At 42.2% G+C, this 19,318-nt stretch overlaps 2 protein-coding genes across 4 annotated transcripts in view; both read left to right on the top strand.

The window, feature by feature from the left end:
* The window catches only part of LOC122471382 (CGRP receptor component), a 43,422-nt gene extending 26,781 nt beyond the window's left edge, over positions 1–16,641 (top strand). For all 3 annotated transcript variants that reach the window (XM_043559892.1, XM_043559895.1, XM_043559894.1), the window contains 2 exons: positions 9,704–9,761; positions 15,001–16,641. In XM_043559892.1, coding sequence (XP_043415827.1) covers positions 9,704–9,761; positions 15,001–15,147 — 205 coding nt within the window. In that variant the 3' untranslated portion in view covers positions 15,148–16,641. The remainder of the gene's footprint in view (positions 1–9,703; positions 9,762–15,000) is intronic.
* Positions 16,642–16,859: 218 nt separating this feature from the next.
* On the top strand, positions 16,860–17,415 carry LOC122471383 (prefoldin subunit 1). The gene has a single exon (XM_043559896.1). The coding sequence runs from the start codon at positions 16,942–16,944 to the stop codon at positions 17,305–17,307; it is 366 nt and encodes a 121-aa protein (XP_043415831.1). The 5' UTR covers positions 16,860–16,941; the 3' UTR covers positions 17,308–17,415.
* Positions 17,416–19,318: the final 1,903 nt, after the last annotated feature.

Raw genomic sequence — 19,318 nt, 5'->3', positions numbered from 1 at the left:
TTCATTGACCTAGAAATCCCCTGTGCTCCACCTATTAATCCCTCCCTCCCCACACATAACCCCTGGTAACCACTGTTCTTTTTACTGTCTCCGTAGTTTTGCTTTCAGAGTGTCATGTAGTTGGAATCATACAGTATATAGTTTTTTTCAGGTTGTCTTCTTTCACTTAGTAACATGCATTTTAAACTTCCTTCATGTCTTTTTATGGTTTCAAAGCTCATTTCTCTATAGCAGTGAATAATATTCCATTGTCTGAATGTACCACAGTTTGTGTATCCATTACCCACTAAAAAACATCTTGGTTGCTTCCAAGTTTGGGCAGTTATCCAAAAATCCTGGTATAAACATTTGTGTGCAGAGTTTTTTGCCGATGCAAGTTTTCAGCTCCTTTGGGTAAATAACCAAGGAGTGCAGTGGATTGATGGTAAGACTATGGCTAACCAAGACTGTCTTCCAAAATGGCTGTATCTTCATCCTCACCATCAATGAACGTGTTTCTCTTGGCTCCAGTCCTCACCAGCATTTGATTGTTAGTGTTATGTTAGTGTTCTGGTGATGTTAGTGTTCTGGATTTTGGCCATTCTAATTAGATGTGTAATGTCTCATTTTAACTTGGATTTCCTTAATGACATAATGTGGAGCATCTTTTTGCATGCTTCTTTGCCATCTCTGAATCTTTTTAATGAGGTATTTGTTCAGGTCTTAGCCATTTTTCAATTGGGTTTTCTTATTGTTAAGTTTTAAGAATTTGTTGTATGTTTTGGACATCAGTACTTTATCCTGTCTTTTGTAAATATTTTCTCCTAGTCTGTGGTTTGTTTTCTCATTTTTCTGATGTTGTGTTTCACAGAGCGAATGTTTTTATTTAATTTTAATGAAGTCCAGTTTATTAATTATTTCTTTCATGGATCATGCCTTTGGTGTTTTAGCTGAAAAGTCATCACCAAATTCAAGATCATCTAGGTTTTTTGCTGCGTTATCTTCTAGGACTGTTTATAGTTTTGCATTTTACATTTAGATCTAATTGTCTGTAGACCGTTTTTGTCTAGCTGGTGGAGAAGCAGATTCCTGGTTCTTCCCGCTCTGCCATTTTCCCTGAATCCTCTCTGTTCAGTTTCTTTTTTTCCTTTCCCTCCCCCTCTTTGTTGTTCAAACAAGATACTTCATACTGATCTAAGTTCACAGACTCTTGTGTCATCTCCATTTTGTTACTAAGCCCAGCCAGCAAATTTTTTATTTCATGCATTATGTTTTTTAGTTCTAAAATTTCCGTTTGCTTATTATTTATAATTTTTGTCTCCTGAGGACTTCTGATATTCCATTTATTTTAAGAATATTATTATAATAGTTACTTTAAAGTCTTTGATAATTCCAGTGTATGGGTTATTATAGGTTTGGTATCTGTTGATTATCTTTTCCCTCGAGAATGAGTTGTATTTTCTTCTCATTGAGGTAATTTTCTATTATATCCTGGACTTTTTGAATATCATATTGTTTACACTCTGGGTCCTGTTAAAAGCCTCTGGGTAATGTTGCTTTTTTGTTGTTGTTTCTTTTAGCAGTCCATCAACCCAGTTAGGTTCACACCTCAAGTCTCTTGCCTTCATGGGTGAGGATTTCAGTGTCAGTTTAGTTTTTAAAACCTTTGATCTGCTGCTTTAGATCTTTTTTGCAAATGAGACAAGTGGTGGTTTAACTTGTTCACTCCTCAGTGAAGAGCTGAGGCTGAACCTAGGGTTTGTGCTGGTGAATGTTCAAACTTAGGAGAATCCCCTTCTCTAGGTCACTTCTCTGGCATTGCCACCATACTCTCTGACCTACTTGAGCCTCCTCTTTTGGTTCTCTGACCACAGTACTGGATTTCTCTCAAAGTTTTAGCTGCCCACATACAGTTGTTACTGGTGTTACTTTTGGGGCAAAGCAGGAAGAAATAAAGAGGAAGGAGGGGGAGATATTGGCACTCTGGACCATTGGGACTCTCCTCCTGGCTACCTTCGCTGCCAGGCCTCCCTGAGGAGTTGCCCTTGTGTTGTGAATTTCAGATTACTAGGTTGCAGGGGCCCCTTTTTCCAGTCTTATGGCTGGAAAGATGGAATTTCTCTTGGAGGGAGTTTCAGCTGCTTGTGGAGCTACTGCCATAGTTCTGAGGATCAAGGCTGTGAGAGAAAAGAGAAAACAAAGCGGAAGAAACTCACATCCACCCGCCACACCAACTAGCCCTTCAAGTTTTGTTTCTCTACCTGGCCCACCTACTTCTATATACTTTTCAGAGTTCTTAGGTTATTCCTTTTGTAGTCTGTCCTGTTTTTTTTTTTTCTTTTTCTTTTTCATTTTTTGTTATGATCAGCAGAAAGATTGGCTTTAGTGGTCTCACTCTATCTTGTCTATAACACAAGTCCTGTTTATTGATTTTTAAGATCTCTTCTTAGCTGTTTATCTAGTCTGGTGTGTTGTTTTCCCATCCCTACATCTTTTCTGCTACAAAAATGTACCTGGCTACCATTTGAGATACCCATAAATGAGGTGCCTGGCTGGCTCAGTAGAGCATGTGCCTTTTGATCTCGGGGTCATGAATGCAAGAGTTGGGCATAGAGTTTAATCTTTAAAAAAAAGAAAAGAAAGAAATGCACAAATGGGAATTGTCTTGCAAGCTGATTCATGATTGGACATAATCTATGTAAATTTAAAACAGATTGTAATATTCAGAGAAGTGTCTTTTTTCCATTTGTGATTGGCTTTCATTAAATGGTTTATTACTGGGACAGATCATGTGCCAGGGTTTTTGCATAGGTTATCAATGACTGCAAGAAGCAAAAGCTGCAGGCAGTGTTGTTCTACAAACAACCAGTAGAGGGGGCTGGTAGGCTTCTTTCTCTGTAGCTGGGGCTTGACTCCTGGAGACAGTAACCAACCATTGCAGCCCTTTGGCTTTCATTGACCTCAGTACTTAGGACTCAGAGGGTTGCTTGCCATATGCCGTGGAGACCTGGACTATCTTATGCTAGCCAGGGTGGTGTAAAACAAGAATCACATTTGTAACAGAAACTGCTTAAGTGCTTTTTAATCCTTACATCTGCATGTTCTCTACTAGTAGAGTTTTTCTCTACTATTCTCTCAGGGAGAGGAGATTCAAGAGAATAGCCTTGAATTATCAAGTTCTCATGGTCTAAAACTGAGCTTTATTAATTTAAATACCTCCACTACTAGAGTCCTTGGGGACATAGAAGGAACCATGTTTTATTTTACTTCATAGCTTTATTCAGCAAAATGATAGTAGTGAGACTCAACTTGAAGTCACTTTAAAACCAAGTCCTATGTTATTTTCTTTTTTCTTTTTTTTTTTATTTTTTAGTGTTTATTTTTGAGAGAGAGAAACAGTGCGAGTGGGGAGGGCAAGAGAGACAGGGAGACACAGAATCCGAAGCAGTCTCCGGGCACTGAGCTGTCAGCACAGAGCCTGATGCAGGGCTCAAACCCATGAACTGCGAGATCATGCCTTGAGCCAAAGTTGGACGCTTAACCGACTGAACCACCGAGGTGTCCCAAGTCCTATGTTGTTTTCTATAGCATGGTTACCTCACCCAAAGCATTTGGTTCCTTAATAATTTAATTTTTGCTTGAGGCATTTAGTTCTTTTTTAAATTTTTTTTTTTAATTTTCTTTAATGTTTATTTTTGAAAGAGAGAGAGAGAGTGGGGGAGGGGCAGAGAGAAGAAGACACAGAATCTGAAGCAGGCTCTAGGCTCTGAGCTGTCAGCACAGAGCCCGACGTGGGACTCGAACTCATGGACCACGAGATCATGACCTGAGCCAAAGGTGGACGCTTAACTGACCGAGGCTCCCCGAAGCGCCTGGCTTGCAGCCCCAGGTCTCATCCTGAGATCCTCTCCCTAAGATGTACAGCTATGTCCGCCAGGAATAGAAGAACTTGCCATTGAGACTCAGCTTAGGTAGGTTTGTAAATAACTTTGAGTCCCTAAAAGGAACTCTTCTGTACACAGATTACTCTTGGTGTTTGGCAATGTATTTGGGAAATGTACTTCTGGCCAGCAAAGCTCAGAGTAGATGGATGGGTTGTCAGGTTTCCCTAGTTTCTGGAGTTAGCTTGTCTGCTTTCAAAGCATGAAATCCTGCCCCAGGTCTTCCCAGTGATCAACAGTTTCACTTCTTCTGAAAGTCAGACCTGCCTTGGCTCTTTCTTTAATTATCCTCTACATACATCGATCTCATGGCAGCTTTGTCTCTGTTTTGGGGGATACAAAGATGAATGCAATATAAGGCATAGTAGGGATGACCCTCAGGTTTCTGGACTGGGTGTTTGGTTCTTTACCGAAGTGAAAAGTACAGAGAATGGAGCTGGTTTGTTGGGAAGGACAGACCACTTTGGGATGTGCGGAGCTTGAAATGTGTCTGACGTATTTTAGGTGGAGACGTCTAGGTGGCATTTGGTTACAGAGATCTGGAGCTCAGATCACATAACGTGAGAACACGGACTTATTGGCTAAAGTCTATATTAGGGGACACGATTATGAGGTTTGGATGAGGAACTCAGTAAGCGGTCAGGTGAAAAATGGCACCATGGAAATGTTACAGAAGAAAAAACCTAGAAAGAGATGAAGAAGGAATAGTCAGACATGAGAATCAGAAAAGAATGGTGTCGTGGAAGCTGCAGGGGTAGATAATTTTAAGGAGGGAGTGATCAACCATGTTAGATATGGCAGAGACAAGGTCGGAGAAGCATCCCCTAGAGTTGTCAATATGGAGGTCATCAGGCCCTTTAGCAAGAACAGTTTTGGTGATCAGTTGGGACAGGAGCTAAAGTGCCATGAGTTGAAAAGTGAAGGGGAGAAAGTAGAGACAATAAAAACTGGCTTGGTGATGATGTGAGGGGGATGTTTGTAACCCCCATCCCTTCACACTGGAACCTGTAGTGAGTGTGGTTCTGTGGTTTTGCTCCTGCAGTGTTCAGCTCTTTGGATGTAGGAGCAGAGAACTCGCTTGGTTTGTTTAACCCCACTTCTGCTTCACTGAGAAAATTATCCAAAATGAACTCCTTTCCCTTCAGATCCCCTCAAATTTGCTTTTTCTTTTCCACATTGCTGCGGTGTCAGTGGAACGTGAGCCCCTTTGCTGAGACTTTCAACTTTGTTTTTCCCTTTCACTCCTATAATTTTGGTCTCTCCTTATGCTTATCTCCTTAGCTGGCAAACATGTTCTGGGGCCCCCCAGAACCTACCCTTCTCAGGCTGTAACTGCTTTTTTACTTCCACCTGTCAAGAGGTTATTTTGGTCTGTGATGTGGAGCAGAACCAGACCCGTGGCTGTTGTGAACAGCAGAGGTCAGTCTTTAACAGCCAGCTAATCTGTGCAGCCTCGTGGGAATCGAACGCGGCCTCAGACCTTGCGTTCTCCTCAGGCTACACCTGTAGTGATGCTTCATCTGACTACTCGGAGCTGTGTTGTTTGAGCTTTGTGCATCCAGGAGCTGCTGCAGTCCCCACTCCATCAGCTGCTTTTCCTGACCACACTGTGGCTTTTGGCCCTTTAGGTTCCACAGCCCCTGTGGCTTATTATCCGCTTGCTCCCATCTGTCTGCCTGATTCAACAGTGCCGGTGGAAGGAGCATATTTTGCAGGTACCAGATTCCGAGCTGGGGCTGCTGCTGGCAACATTCCTCCTCCACCCCCAGGATGCCTTCCCAGTGCTGCTCAGACTTCTTCATGGTGGCATAAATGGTGGCTCCAGCATCTGGTGAGGAACCAGTCCACTGCTATGCCAGGAAAGACAGCACAGATCATATGAACCTCATGTTTCACTTTAGACACATGTTGGGTGTCTTTCTGGTGCTCAAACTTTTGGGCACTTTTCAGATTCAGTCAGAGAGCACTTAATGGTAGCGGTACCTCCGTGAAGCATTTTGATGTAGAGGAGGTAGCCATTCATAAAAAAACATGGGTAGAGCAGCCCTAAGGATCTTCCTTACATTCCTCTGGAGTTATATGGTATCATGCTGGTCTTTGCTTTTAGTAATGATATACCAAATTAGGTTTGCAGGGAACTTTCATCTTCCTGAGAATTAAAGTTGCCAAATTACTCTGATTGGTCTTTCGTCTCCTTTAAGTCTTTGATTTATACTACATGTTATAAACGAAACGTGTGGGGCGCCTGGGTGGCGCAGTCGGTTAAGCATCCGACTTCAACCAGGTCACGATCTCGCGGTCCGTGAGTTCGAGCCCCGCGTCAGGCTCTGGGCCGATGGCTCAGAGCCTGGAGCCTGTTTCCGATTCTGTGTCTCCCTCTCTCTCTGCCCCTCCCCCGTTCGTGCTCTGTCTCTCTCTGTCCCAAAAATAAATAAACGTTGGAAAAAAAAAATAAATAAATAAATAAACGAAACCTGTTAGTTGTCTGACTTTGCCTTTCCATCCTTTGCTCCACATCCCACCTTCAAACCTAGTCTTCCATTCCCTCCTGCCCATCTCCATTGAATCAGTGTTGTAGAACAGAAAGCCAGTCGGGCTAACTTCCTTCTCTCTCACACATGTCACTTGCCATCTTTTAACTGGTCTTTCACAAGGATCCTCTGAAAAACCCTCTGTGCCCCAAGCACAGACTCCATTGCTTTTACTTTTGCATCTGCCTCTTGGACCCTCCTCATTTGTTGTTTCATCAGACACAGACCAAATCTAAATTTGCTTTGGTGCCAGAAGAGCTCAGGTTCGTTTGAACAAAGAATATCAATACGAACTGTAGTTCATTTAAAATCTGAGGGGCAGTGGAGAGGATGCCTTTCAAAAGCCTAACAGCTTTCAAGTCAAATATAGGGGAGTTTTCAGATCAAAATTTGGTTCCCATTTGTTGTTAGATTGCCTGATGCTGCCACTTAGGGCTCCCAAAAATTCCTAAGCTGCATTAACGGGGTCATTATCGTAAATGCCTCACTTCCAAGTGACTTGATTCTGGTGAAATCTCATTAGGATTAAGAATGTTTGAATTGTGGGGCGCCTGGGTGGCTCAGTCGGTAGAGCATCCGACTTCGGCTCAGGTCATGATCTTGTGGTCTGTGAGTTAGAGCCCCGCGTCGGGCTCTGTGCTGACAACTCAGAGCCTGGAGCCTGCTTCATGTTCTATGTCCCCCCTCCCTCTCTGCCCCTCCCCCACTCATGCTGTCTCTCTCTGTCTCTCAAAAATAAACATTAAAAAAAAAAAAGAATGTTTGAATTGTTAATATTTTGTATTTTGTTTTCTGAGATTGGGTTTTATTTTAGCTTACAATTTCAGTTCATCTAAATTTTGTGTTCTGTACATGTGATGTTTGACTGTATCCATTATTATTATGGAAATTCTCAGTGTGGTGTGCTTTCCTTGTGGATTTTTTTATATTAAAAACGTAAGATAAAGACCGTTTTTGAAGATTTTAATAAAGTGATGACACCACATTAAACAAAAGTTTATCTTCTCCACAGTTACTCCTCAGCCCCCATAATCCAGTTGTCATCACGATCATCATTCCACCAAACTCCTTGCACGGGCCACCAGTGCCCTCTTTTTTTGGCAAATCCAGTGGCTTGTATACAGTCAGCCTACTTTCCCGTCTTCAGCATGTGACATTGTTGCTAATACCCTCTTCCTGGAACTTTTCCCTAACACCACTCTCCTAGGTTTTCTTTGTCTGTGCTCCTCCCTCCCCTCGTCCCCCTCCTCCACCTCCTTCCCCACCTTCTTGCCCTGACCGTTGAACAGAGATGCTTTATGGTGCTCTGTCCTGGGTCTTCACTTACTCTGTAGTTAGTTGATCTCTGCCTGTGATACCCACTCCCATGGTTTTGCCTAACTCCTTGCTAATATGTCCAGCTCTGGTCTTTTTCTTTAGTTCTAGATCACACTAAGAACTAAAACTAGACAAACAGCTGGACCAAGATCTCTTTGTTCTTCCAAAATCACACAAACTCAATTCAGATTTCAAGTAATATATTTTTGCCAAACAGGCTAAGAACATGACAATGAACCCTGACTCTTCTCTTTCCTTCACCCTGCTCTCACCCAGCTAAGGCAGTTGTCAGATCCTGTTGACTATACCTCGGGGTGACCAGAGCATCTCACAAGCCCAGCCTCTCATTGCCAGCCTTGCTGCCGCTACCCAAGTTTATGGCCTCTTATTCTCACCTGCGAGCGTATCACTTCTCTCCTTGGTTCTTCCCAGTGTCCAGAGAGTCATATGCAGCCTGTTGGTAGTTGAATCCCCATGTCGTCTTGTCCTGGATGACTCAGCCTCGTGTCCCACAGCCTCTCAAACCACCATTTCCTAAAACTCCATAATTTTTGTTCTTCTGGCCATTTACTTATGCCGTTCCTGCCCTGCCTGGCCATTTCTTCTCATCATTTGCCTAGAAAACCTTTCAGGGCCCAGGATAAGGGTTTTCTCCCATGTGAAGTCATCTTCGAGTCTAGAATAAATGTTGAGGGATTATGAGGAGTAGAACTTAACTACAAGTGCCTTAATGATGACTGCCATTTGTGGGGAAATTGCTGTGTGACAGTCATCATTTTGAATACTGAATACTAGAAGCAGATGGTTAAGAACACGAGCTTTGATGGCAGAGTCCCAGCTCTGCCATTCACTAGCTGTGTAACCTTGGGCAAGTTATTTACCATCTCAGCCTCTATTAAGTCTGAGGGTTCAATGTGCTTGCCATATGGGAAGTAAGCAGTAAATGGTAGCTGCTGGCACTATAAACAGAAAGATGTTCATCCCTCCTAACCCCCTGGCGAGATATTAAGTTCTATTGTCATTCCTGTTTTACAGATGGTGAGACCGAGGCTTAGGGAGGTGGGGTAATGTGCTGCTTCCCCAAATGTGGCTGTGGGCATGTGGCTTATTCATCTGTTTATTTCACAATGTCTTTAAGCTCAATAAATATTTACGGAGTTGAATTGAAAGATGAATCTGGAGCTCCTGGGTCAGATTGAGAGGGAAATTTAGAAATTGTCACCACAGAGGGGTAGTAATTGAAGCTGTTCTTTTTTCTTTTAAGTCCTATCACCTTTGAGAGTCCACACATTTCAACCACCTGTTTACCAATGAGCCAGCTGTTGCCTTGTAACAGGAGATAATTATTACCATCAACTGTTACTTACAGTTTTTGTTAAAATTGGCTTGTATTTGTCTTCTTTCCCCAACTGAATTGTAAACTCCTTGTGGTCAGAGGACTGTACCTTATACTACTGTGCATTAAACCCTGTTCCCTCCTAGCCGTTTTTTGTTTCTAAGGTAACAAGTCAAGTCTGACATTTAATATTAATCTCAAAAAGGAATTCTCGGGCATTTCTAAGTGATACCGACCAACCAAGGTTATTTTATTAATCTTTCTTTACTTTCTGTTATCTGGATTAAGAAAACATTATTTTCTTCACATTTTCCAGATAAAATTTATTAAAACTGCACCTCTGCTATTTGTTACATTTCTTTCAGTCCACACCTCTGTGATCTTTAGGTTTCTAATACACATTTGTATCCTCCCAAAAGTCTCCAACATAGGCTCTCCTATTCCCATTCTCTCATTTTACAGTTGAAGAAACGGAGGGCCAAGTTCCAGGTGGTTCTCCCATTTATTATCTGACACAGTGTTCTCTAAACAGCTTGGTCAAGACTCAAGATTTTGAGGGGAATAAGAGTTTTAAATGCTTTGTACTTTTCTTTTGACAGAGCTGAAAAGCTTCAGCTGCTGAACCACAGGCCTATGACTGCTGTTGAGATCCAGCTGGTGAGTGAAGGAGGCTTGAACGTGAGAGGATTGGTTTCTGGGTCTGAGAGGGAGGAAGGGTGATAAAGGCTGAGAACGGACAAGACTGGAACTGCCATTTCTTGAAAAGACTGCCCAAATACCCTATTTTATAAGTGAAAGGAGACCTCACCAGTTGGATCCTACTTAGTATGGACTTAGTGAAAGTAGAAGACTGGACGAAATTTAATTCTTTCCTTCGGGTTTGGGCCTGTGACTTGGCAGCTCTTTGTCTCCCTTGATGTCCTACCCCATTCTGACCACTGCTTTCCTGTAGGAGTTATTGCCAACCAGATGTTGCATAAAAACAATAGACTCACCATGACTCTGGCAGAATTTCTCTTCCCCGACTCCCACCCTTCGATCCCACTCTTCCTGTTTCTGTTCTTGGTTCACGGAGCACATGTGTACCTTCCCCACATGCTCTCTTTCTCTCTCTGCCTCCTGGCCCAGTCTCCCAAGCCAGAAGCCTAGAAGACATTCTCTCCCTTTGATTCCGTATGCACTTTGTCCCCAGGTTCCATTGTTCCTGTCTTATTCTCTCTTCTCTCCCTCCGGCACTGTGTTAATTTCTGTCGTTTCTCAGTGTGGCTCTTGGAGTTGTTCTCTCATCTTCCCTGCCTCAGCCTGCCCCCTCCAACCCACCTTCTACATCACTTTTTTTTTTTAACTTTTTTTTTTTTTTTTTTTTTTGAGACAGGGAGAGACAGAGCATGAACAGGGGAGGGTCAGAGAGAGGGAGACACAGAATCTGAAACAGGCTCCAGGCTCTGAGCCGTCAGCACAGAGCCCGACGCAGGGCTCGAACTCACGGACCGCGAGATCATGACCTGAGCTGAAGTCGGCTGCTTAACCGACTGAGCCACCCAGGGGCACCTCTGCATCACTGTTAAAACCACACACTTGATCATCTTGTTTCCTTGCATAAGCTCATTCATTGGAGCCTCATCACTTGCACTGTCTGCACAGCAGTCACAGTATCAAGCTCTAGAATTATGCAAGGCAGCAAGAGTAGAAGCCACATGTGGTATAAGGAGAATGTGAAAATGAGGCCCAGTGAGACAAACCGCGTGGTTGCTGTATTAATTGGTGTGCGGGGGCAGTTTCCCTCTCCTGTAGAGGGCAGAGAGGATCGGTAAGCTACAACTATTAGGCCATTTAACTGCCAGTAAAAAAAAAACAAAAAAAACTGGAGAATTAACAAATAGGAACAAAGGAGTTTGCAGAGTCAGTTTTAGAAATACTTAACTTTGTCAAATTTGCTTCAGAAAAGTGTGGAAGAAAGTAGCCAGAAATACCTATGATGTTTAGATTGCTTTAAAAGAACCTTATTTTTAAAGGGTCATGGGTTATTTAATTTTGGACTAAAACTTTTATTGACTTCCCAGTGTTGTTTCTGTCCTTGAAAATGCACCCAAAATTGAATTAGAAAAATTCCTTCCATAAAGGGTGACTTTCTGGGGGAACTGGCCTTTAGGCTAAAAAGAGATCTTTTCTCTTTTTTTTTGTACCCTTATTCTGGTGCTTTCGACTATGTTGGAGATTCAGCTTAGAAAAGAACAAACAAATCAGCAAGAAACTAATCCGTGTCCCTCTGGGTTAAAGATCACATGTCGTGTCTCCTCCAACTTTAATCAGCAACATATGTTATTCATGGCTTAATGACAGATGGAGAGAGAAGATGAGGAGGGTTAGCGTGACCTCATCTCAGAGCCAGTAGAAAGCTCTATCATTACTTGGGACGATTAGCTGTTATTGAGAGTGCCTGCTATATGCCCGGGCTTTGTGTAGGTCACCTTTAACACCCTCACCATAGTCTTGGCTAACGAGTGGCTAATTGGGTCTGATTCAGAAGGCTTACTTTTTCCTCCAAGCCATATGCTTTTTACAGGGTGAGAAGAAAGATGTGTGTGGCGTCCACTCAAATGTTTATTCTCTTCTTTTCACAGATAGGTAGTAGGTCTTGATAAAAACTATGTATATTTCCCAGCGGTTGGACCATTTTGTAACCAGATTTTCCCCAGCCTGGAATTTGGCCACAAAGGGTACAAAAACATTTACCACGGCTTGTAGCAGTATCTCTTCTCACAAGAGGAGGATAAGAAATGAGGTCTTCACACCGAGTGGAAAGTGCAAAGGACTTGAGAATTTCTCTGCATTAACTTTACAGCCATTTATTCTCCCTGCATCCGGAAGTAATGTCAGCATCCACCATTTGTTAGTATTCAGTTTTGGAGGCTGAGGCTTCTTTTAGTTATACCTCAGCCATGGTTTGTTGTGATCCTCAGATCCACAGACCTGCTGTCTGGGAGGAAATGAGGAAGCCACCAGCTTCTGTGATTTCTGCCATGCCCTGGTGTGTACATTTATTCAGGGCAGTTTGTGAGCTCTCTAGACTGAAGACAGGACAGCGAACCCCGTGACCTCATAGGCCACTATCCTGAACAACACTATCATATAAGTCTGTTACAAGGTAGGGATTATAAAATGTTTTGGAATATATAAAATTTTATGGCTTATGAAACACTGAAATATATATTCTCTTTTAGTCCTTACTGTTGGTGTTACTTTCATTTCACATTAGAGAATAGTTGAAATTTACAGAGGTTAAGTGAACTTTTCTGGGTCAAAGAGCTAGAAGTATCTGTAGTTACTAGATTTTAGTTGTTTTGGGGAAAGTAGGAAGTTAGACTTGGCAGCTTAGAATGAGAAACAACCATTTTTGGAGTATAGCAGCCCAGTTTGACAGCCCCTAGGGAATTGATATGGTCTTTGTCTGTGATAAAAATTTATTGCTGACCCATCTGCAAATACTTTGGTTTTTGACATTTCTTTTGCCTTTATATTCCGAACGATTTGAAACCTTGAGTGTTTGAGAATATTGAGATCGTGCTTTGTATTTCTTTATTTGGGCTCAGTTTCTTCTGTGTTGGGAAGAAAAGGTGAGGAGTAATACAGTTAATAGCATTTTACCTTAGTGATCCAAGAAGGCTTAGTAAATTTTTGGTGTCTGCAAGTTTCTTTTTTGTGTATATGTATTTCATTTTGCTTAATGAAGTTTAGGTTTTCTTCCTGTGACTAGGAATCTTGGTTTGAAAAGGAAAGTTCCTGACCCTGAGGGTTTGTGTGCTGATGAAAGCTTCTACTCTTGGCAAACTTGGCAAAATTTGAAAGCTCATTAGCCCTGTTGTCATGAACACGCCTAGTAGACACCCGATCATTGTTGTATCTGCCAAATCCAGAGACAGGGACATAAGAAGGTGCCTTGTTCAAGTCTTCTCTCTTTGGTTTTCTAAAGATGAAGGCCTCTCAGAGGTCATATAACCAAAACTAAACTCAAACCAGTGTATTCTAGTTTGCATCTCTGAGAGAGGAAATGATAGAAACCTCCTACTGGAGGGCATGGTGTTCCAGAAAGAGGTGGAATTCAAAGTCAAAAGACCTTGCGTTATTTACTGTGAGACCCAGATCAGGTTTTGTTTATAATGCTAAGCCTCTACTTACTCATCTGTAAATTGTCCTGACTTTATGGACCACATGTTTGAGAAGCTCTGGTGGCAGTGATTCTGGGAAAGGCCCTGTACAAATACTGGTGGGAGGCTGTCCCTGTTCTGAGACTAGTCTAAATCCTCTTTCCCATTCCCCTGAGGCAGGAAGCAGTTCATAATTAACCACCTACACTAATTTATAAATTTGGAGACATTCTTCTCTCAGCTGGAGATCATCTTTTCTTAGAATTGAATAATCAAATCCGATACATCCCATTTCTTCCTCCTTCATATTTTGGAGACAGTCTATGTTAGATTATTTCCTTTCATATCCTAATTTTGCATGTCTGGTTTAAAAAATGGGATTCTGGGGATTGTTTCTTGTTCAGTAGAGGTTACATTTTACAGAGCCTTTTAATCTTTAGGAAATGGTCATTTTATTTCACAGCATGATGGGAAGTAGCCCCATTGGTTCACTCAGGATCTTCTCCACCCTAGAACACCCAGGACTATTCTCTAGTTATAGAAGCATTATAGAAACAACGATGTTTTTCCAGGAGTTTGTAGTATGATCTTGGACACATCACCTGGGTTTATTAGCTTCTGTACTGTTGTCAATAAAGTCCGGCAGTCAGACCGAAATCCTTTTCAGGATTGTAAGCCCTGCCGGTCATCTTGCTTTACTTAAATCTGCTAGGATTTCTTTCTTGAATTCCTCTTGGTCTTAGTTGCCAAATTTCAGAGATTGCTGTGGCGAAATGCCACAGAACAGAACCCTGGACACCTTTAGCTGTTTGTGATTGACAGTGCCACTATGTGAACATGGTTAAGACTGCCTATGTATTGCTGTTAAAAACACTGTTGACTATGTTTGTATTCATTAATATCATTCATTAATATATTGAGAACTAGAGGGGAGGCTAATAAAACTGGCTCAGAATTGTGGACCATCTGTGTGTAGGTTTCTGGGACACGTCAAACTGGGCTTTAAGTGGACCTTTAGTGGAGCAGCGGGGGATTGTTTCCCAGCCGTCACTCATCAGACTGTTGTTCCACATTCCAGGAGATGACCAGGACCACGTGGTGTGTGCTTGATTGATTGTAGGTGTTCGTGTTGGGGAGGCCCAGCGTGGGGCTCTCATTCTGCCCTTTGCCATATTGTTGTGAAGGCTGAAAGAAATAACAGATCTGAAGTGCTATGTGCAGCACCAGGCACATGAGCTCCCTAAAGAGCTGTTAGTGGTGGTGGGAGTGGGGATGAGAAAAAATAGATAAACCATTTGGCACACAGTGGGCAATCATCAAATGAGTTGTTGATACAATTCATAAGTCACAGCTGTGCTTATTGTGAAATACAAAAGTATATAAAGTGCCATTTCACTCCCCAGGGGTGTGTTTTCTTTGCACATACAACATGTTCATGTGTGCATGTAGATGGGTAGAGAACTGTTAGGGTTTTCTGTTTCTTTGAAGAAAAATGCTAACCTGCAACTTACTTTTTACATTGACCCATTTTGAGCCATCAAATGGGAATTGGATCTGGCTTCTCCCCTCTGTTGGAGCCAGGGTGGAGAGGACCTGGAGACCTGAGGGGGGCTCAGGAGCCAGGCCTAGAGCTGTGTGTGCCAGAGGTCAGCAGACTGGGAACAGCATGGGTGGAGGAGGGCAGGAGTGGACCCCGCCTGTGCAGCTCCTCCATAAATAACCCCTGGAGGTTTTCTTTTCTTCTGCAGATAGTAGAAGAGAGTGAAGAACGGCTCACGGAGGAGCAGATCGAAGCCCTCCTCCACACCGTCACAAGCATTCTGCCTGCGGGGCCAGAGGCTGAACAGAAGAAAAATACGGATGACGTGACAATGGATGAAGAGGACCCAGCATAGAGGAGCACAGCTGGCCCAACCACCTCATGAAGCTGAAAGGCCCAGCAGCCATTTCCCAGACATTCAGAGGATTGTTCATTTGGTTGTACCCTCTATCCCAGCAGGCCTGATTTCATGGTTAGTTGGATAAATCACAAAAATAAGCTAAAAAGAAGTACTTGTGCCTCTGGGAGATGAAACATGGTGAAGACAGGCTGAGGTTGTCAGGGCAGAGAGCTAAAGAGAGGAGGACAGAGCCAAAGAGGACAATGACTGTGGAACCCTCTGTGGTCAAAATATTTCTTCTGTGGCCTTTGCCACAGTTGTGGGAAGGCCCCCATACACAGCTGGTAAAGTACTTGTGTTGCCTTTGATGGGCTGTGTCCTAATTAGTTTCATCTGCTTCCCTAGGAGCTTCCCAAGCAGGGGCTCTGAGCACTGTTGGGATGAGAGCAGAGTTAAGAGAATCCCGTTAGATGACTAGAAACTCCCAGAGCAGCAGATAGTTGCTTTAGGTTAAAATGAGCCACTGAATTTGGCTTACCTCAGAGGAATCTTTTCCTCGAGAACATTGGAGATAAGAGAACAGCCTGGCCAACCCTTGATCGGGTCTGAAGGCTTGTTTCCTTTCCTGGCAGGGGTGGTGTTTACCAGCTCACACTATTCAGTCTTAAATGTTAGTGTACTGACCGGCCCATTCCAGTTGAAAAACAGCACTCCAGACTGAATGACAGCTCAGCAGAAGAACAGCATTGGCCGCCTTTCTAATGACCTTCGGTTTCCTGCCCTGAGACAGGAGTCCTGAGTAGACACCTTTGTGTCAAGTCTGGGTGAACTTCATTTGCATGATGGGCAAATTGTCTGCATCTTTTGAAAGGGGTCAGTTATATAGCTCTTCATGGATAAAAAAATATGGAGAAACCGGAGGTTGGTTCCTAAGAATTTGAATTTGTTAGCTGTTGCAAGGGTGTATCAGTTTTTTAATTTAAAATATTAAGATAATTACCATGTGAAGAACTTATTGATACTGAGGCTTTGGAGAGTTCAGTAGCTCCAGATGTGTGGTTGCCCTAATCCTAGGAATGTTGCTGAAAATTAATTTTCCACATTCGCTCTGCTCCTGACTTGGGGAAGAAAATGCCCACAGACGTTAATGTTCCAAATTGGTACTTATTTTGTTGTGAGATTACATATTTTCAGTGCTGCTGTTAACTGGATGACTTCCCACCCCCTTGCAATTTCCAGGTTGTTTCAACCTCCCTACCACCCTTGCCAGTTGCACTCATGTCTTTCATCACCTGAGATGTGTTTACAGGCAAAACTGGAATTCACAGGGCATTTATATTGAAGTCTCTTGTCTGTATTGGGAATTTCACCAGGAATTGTTGATTTTTCTTGTCAAGGCATCACATGGGTACCCATGCCACTGTTTCATTTTAACTGTGAGTGTGTTTGATGTATTTTTTTTAATGGATTAACCTAATTAATAATAAATTGTTTCCAAGTGACCACCAATTTTTGGTATTTTTATAAATCTCTTAAGAGTTTGTTTTGCCATGGATAGAAAGTGAAATCTGACTTGAAAGCTAAAATGTGTGATTTTTTTGTTAAAAAAAATCTATTTAGGTCTAAATTCTATTTTAGATTGCAGGAAAATTTTACATTTCTGTATTTGGGGCCTGAATTTAACCTCAGTTTTTGATAAAGCCAGGCAGGCTCTGGAAGGCTTAACCTTTATAGGAAACGTATTCTGTATAATATTCCTGTCACATTAACAACATTTAAGAATTAAGATAATTTACGGAGTGGACCAAAATGGTGGCTCCTGTGGATCTGGAATTGAAGAAGGCCTTCACAGAGCTTCAAGCCAAAGTTATTGACACTCAGCAGGTGAGGCTTGCAGACATACAGATTGAACAGCTAGACAGAATGAAAAAGCATGCACATCTTACAGGTACAGAGATTATGACTTTGATAGAGGAGACTAACATGTATGAAGGTGTAGGAAGAATGTTTATTCTTCAGTCCAGGGAGGTAATTCACAATCAACTGCTAGAGAAACAGAAAATAGCAGAAGAAAAAATTAAAGAATTGGGACAGAAAAAATCCTACCTGGAGCGGAGTGTGAAGGAAGGTGAGGACAACATCTGGGAGATGCTGATGGCACGAAGGGCACAGTAGGAAACCTCTAGTGGAAGCTTTCTGCCCCCTTCCATTCCTCGCCAGGGCAGAGGGGCCCGTGTGGGGAAACATCCTCTCTTCTGCCCTGATGGACTTCTTATTTGAATGATCTGGTGGCCCTATGCTTTCTACTTCACCCTGATCCCCTTTCCGATCCTGGCTTTGCCTGCCACCCTTGCCCAGGATACTCTTCTCCCCTGTGGGTGAGTCACGAACTCCCAGGAGAGGCAAGATGGGAGCCAGGACAGATAGGGGAGCTCTGCCCAAACCTATTAGTTATGCTGGTTAGACCAATAAAAGGCATCTGTCCGCCCCCGGCCCCCCACCCCCACACACACACACAAAAAGATAATTTACGTGCAAAACTTAACCAGGATCACATCTAGGAAGGAGAGCTGGGGAGTCTGGGAATTTTACTTTCCATTTTATATCTTTCTGTGTGGTTTTAGTTTTTGACCATGTGACAGTTTTATTCTTAAAAAAAAGTATGTCCATTTGTTTATTGTTTATTGGCCTCTGTGAAAATTTCTGAATGTGTACTTGACAGTTGAATTATGTCCCAAACAGAGGCTGACACCCAGTCCAGTCACCCAAGGAGAGGCAGCTCTGAGGGCAACTGGAACAGGCACATGATTTTTAGTTCAATCTGTCTTCCTTTGTTATTCCAGACTTTCCTAGGCTCTTAGTTTTATTTGTTTTTGAGGGGAAAACCCTAGTTTTTGACCCAGGAAGATGTTTTAGTTATCTATCAAGATACTTCTGAGCTTTTGAAAAATTGACTCCCAGTTACAGGTTTACCCAAATACTTCTCTTGCCCCCTTTTGCTTAAATGTTGCAGTATGATGCACTGTCCCCTCTGAGGACTTCCCATTTATTCCTAAAGTAATGGGTACCATTTCCCTAAGTAATCATTGTGTGACTATACCATTTCTCAAGAGGTTATAGCCTAGTGAGAGGTGAGTAAATTAATGCTCCAGATATTCTTTGCTAAATTATTTTCTCCCCTGAAACTAAATTTAACACCCATTTGTGTAAATGGATCATTTCCACAAATGGATCATTTGTGTAAATGGATCAGTAAATTGTAAAGCACATCACATACTCTGAAAAAAATTATCAACCTTATTTAATTATACAATGAATAAAGGGGATAAAAGGAAGTAAAACTGCCTAGATATCCTTTTGTATATGTTTTTAAATTCAGGGGTTTTGAGTATATCACAAGGTTGTACAACTATCACTCCTGCCTAATTCCAGAATCTTTTCCAAAAGAAGCCCCATACCCACTAGCAGTCACTTTTCATTCACATTTCCCCATAGCCCCCTGACAACCACTAATCTTTCTACTATATATTTGCCTATTCTGGTCATTCCATATAAATTAAATCTGACTTCTTTCATTTAGCATATTTTCAAGGTTCAGCTATGTTGTGCCATTCCTTTTTATGGTGGAATAATGGTTTGTTGAATGGATACACCATTTTTTATCCATTCATCAGTTGGTGGATATTTGGGTTGTTTCTACTCTGGCTGTTATGAATATGCTGTTGTGAACAAATTTTTGTTGACCTACGTTCCCCTCTCTCTTGCATATACCTAAAAGTGGAATTGTTAGGTCATATGATAACTCCGTTTAACTGTTTGATGAATTGCCACACTGTTTTCCATAGCACCTGCACCATACCATGTTTCTACCAGCGGTGCATGATGGAATCCAATCTCTGTCTTGTTTTTGTCCCTCGTATTGATTATAACCATCCTAGTGGTTGTGAAGTGCTGTCTCAGTGTGGTTTCGATCTGTAATTCCCTAATGGCTATTAAAGTTGAGTATCTTTTCATGTCCTTACTTGTGGATATTTATATATTCTTTGAAGAAATGCCTATTGAAAGCCTTTGCACTTAAGAAAAAACATTATTTTTTCAAGGAGTTTTAGATTCACAGTGAAATTGAGCAGAAAGTACAAAGAATTCCCATATAGCCCCTTGCCCTCCTTGCCCCCCCCAACAGCTT

This window comes from Prionailurus bengalensis, chromosome E3 (assembly GCF_016509475.1).
Source record: "Prionailurus bengalensis isolate Pbe53 chromosome E3, Fcat_Pben_1.1_paternal_pri, whole genome shotgun sequence".
NCBI lineage: Eukaryota > Metazoa > Chordata > Mammalia > Carnivora > Felidae > Prionailurus > Prionailurus bengalensis.
The sequence above is the reverse complement of the archived record's forward strand: the minus strand, read 5'-3'. Positions and strand labels throughout refer to the sequence as shown.

Coding starts and splice junctions, on each gene's coding strand:
- LOC122471383 (XM_043559896.1), top strand. CDS start 16,942: ATGGTGGCTCCTGTGGATCTGGAATTGAAGAAGGCCTTCACAGAGCTT.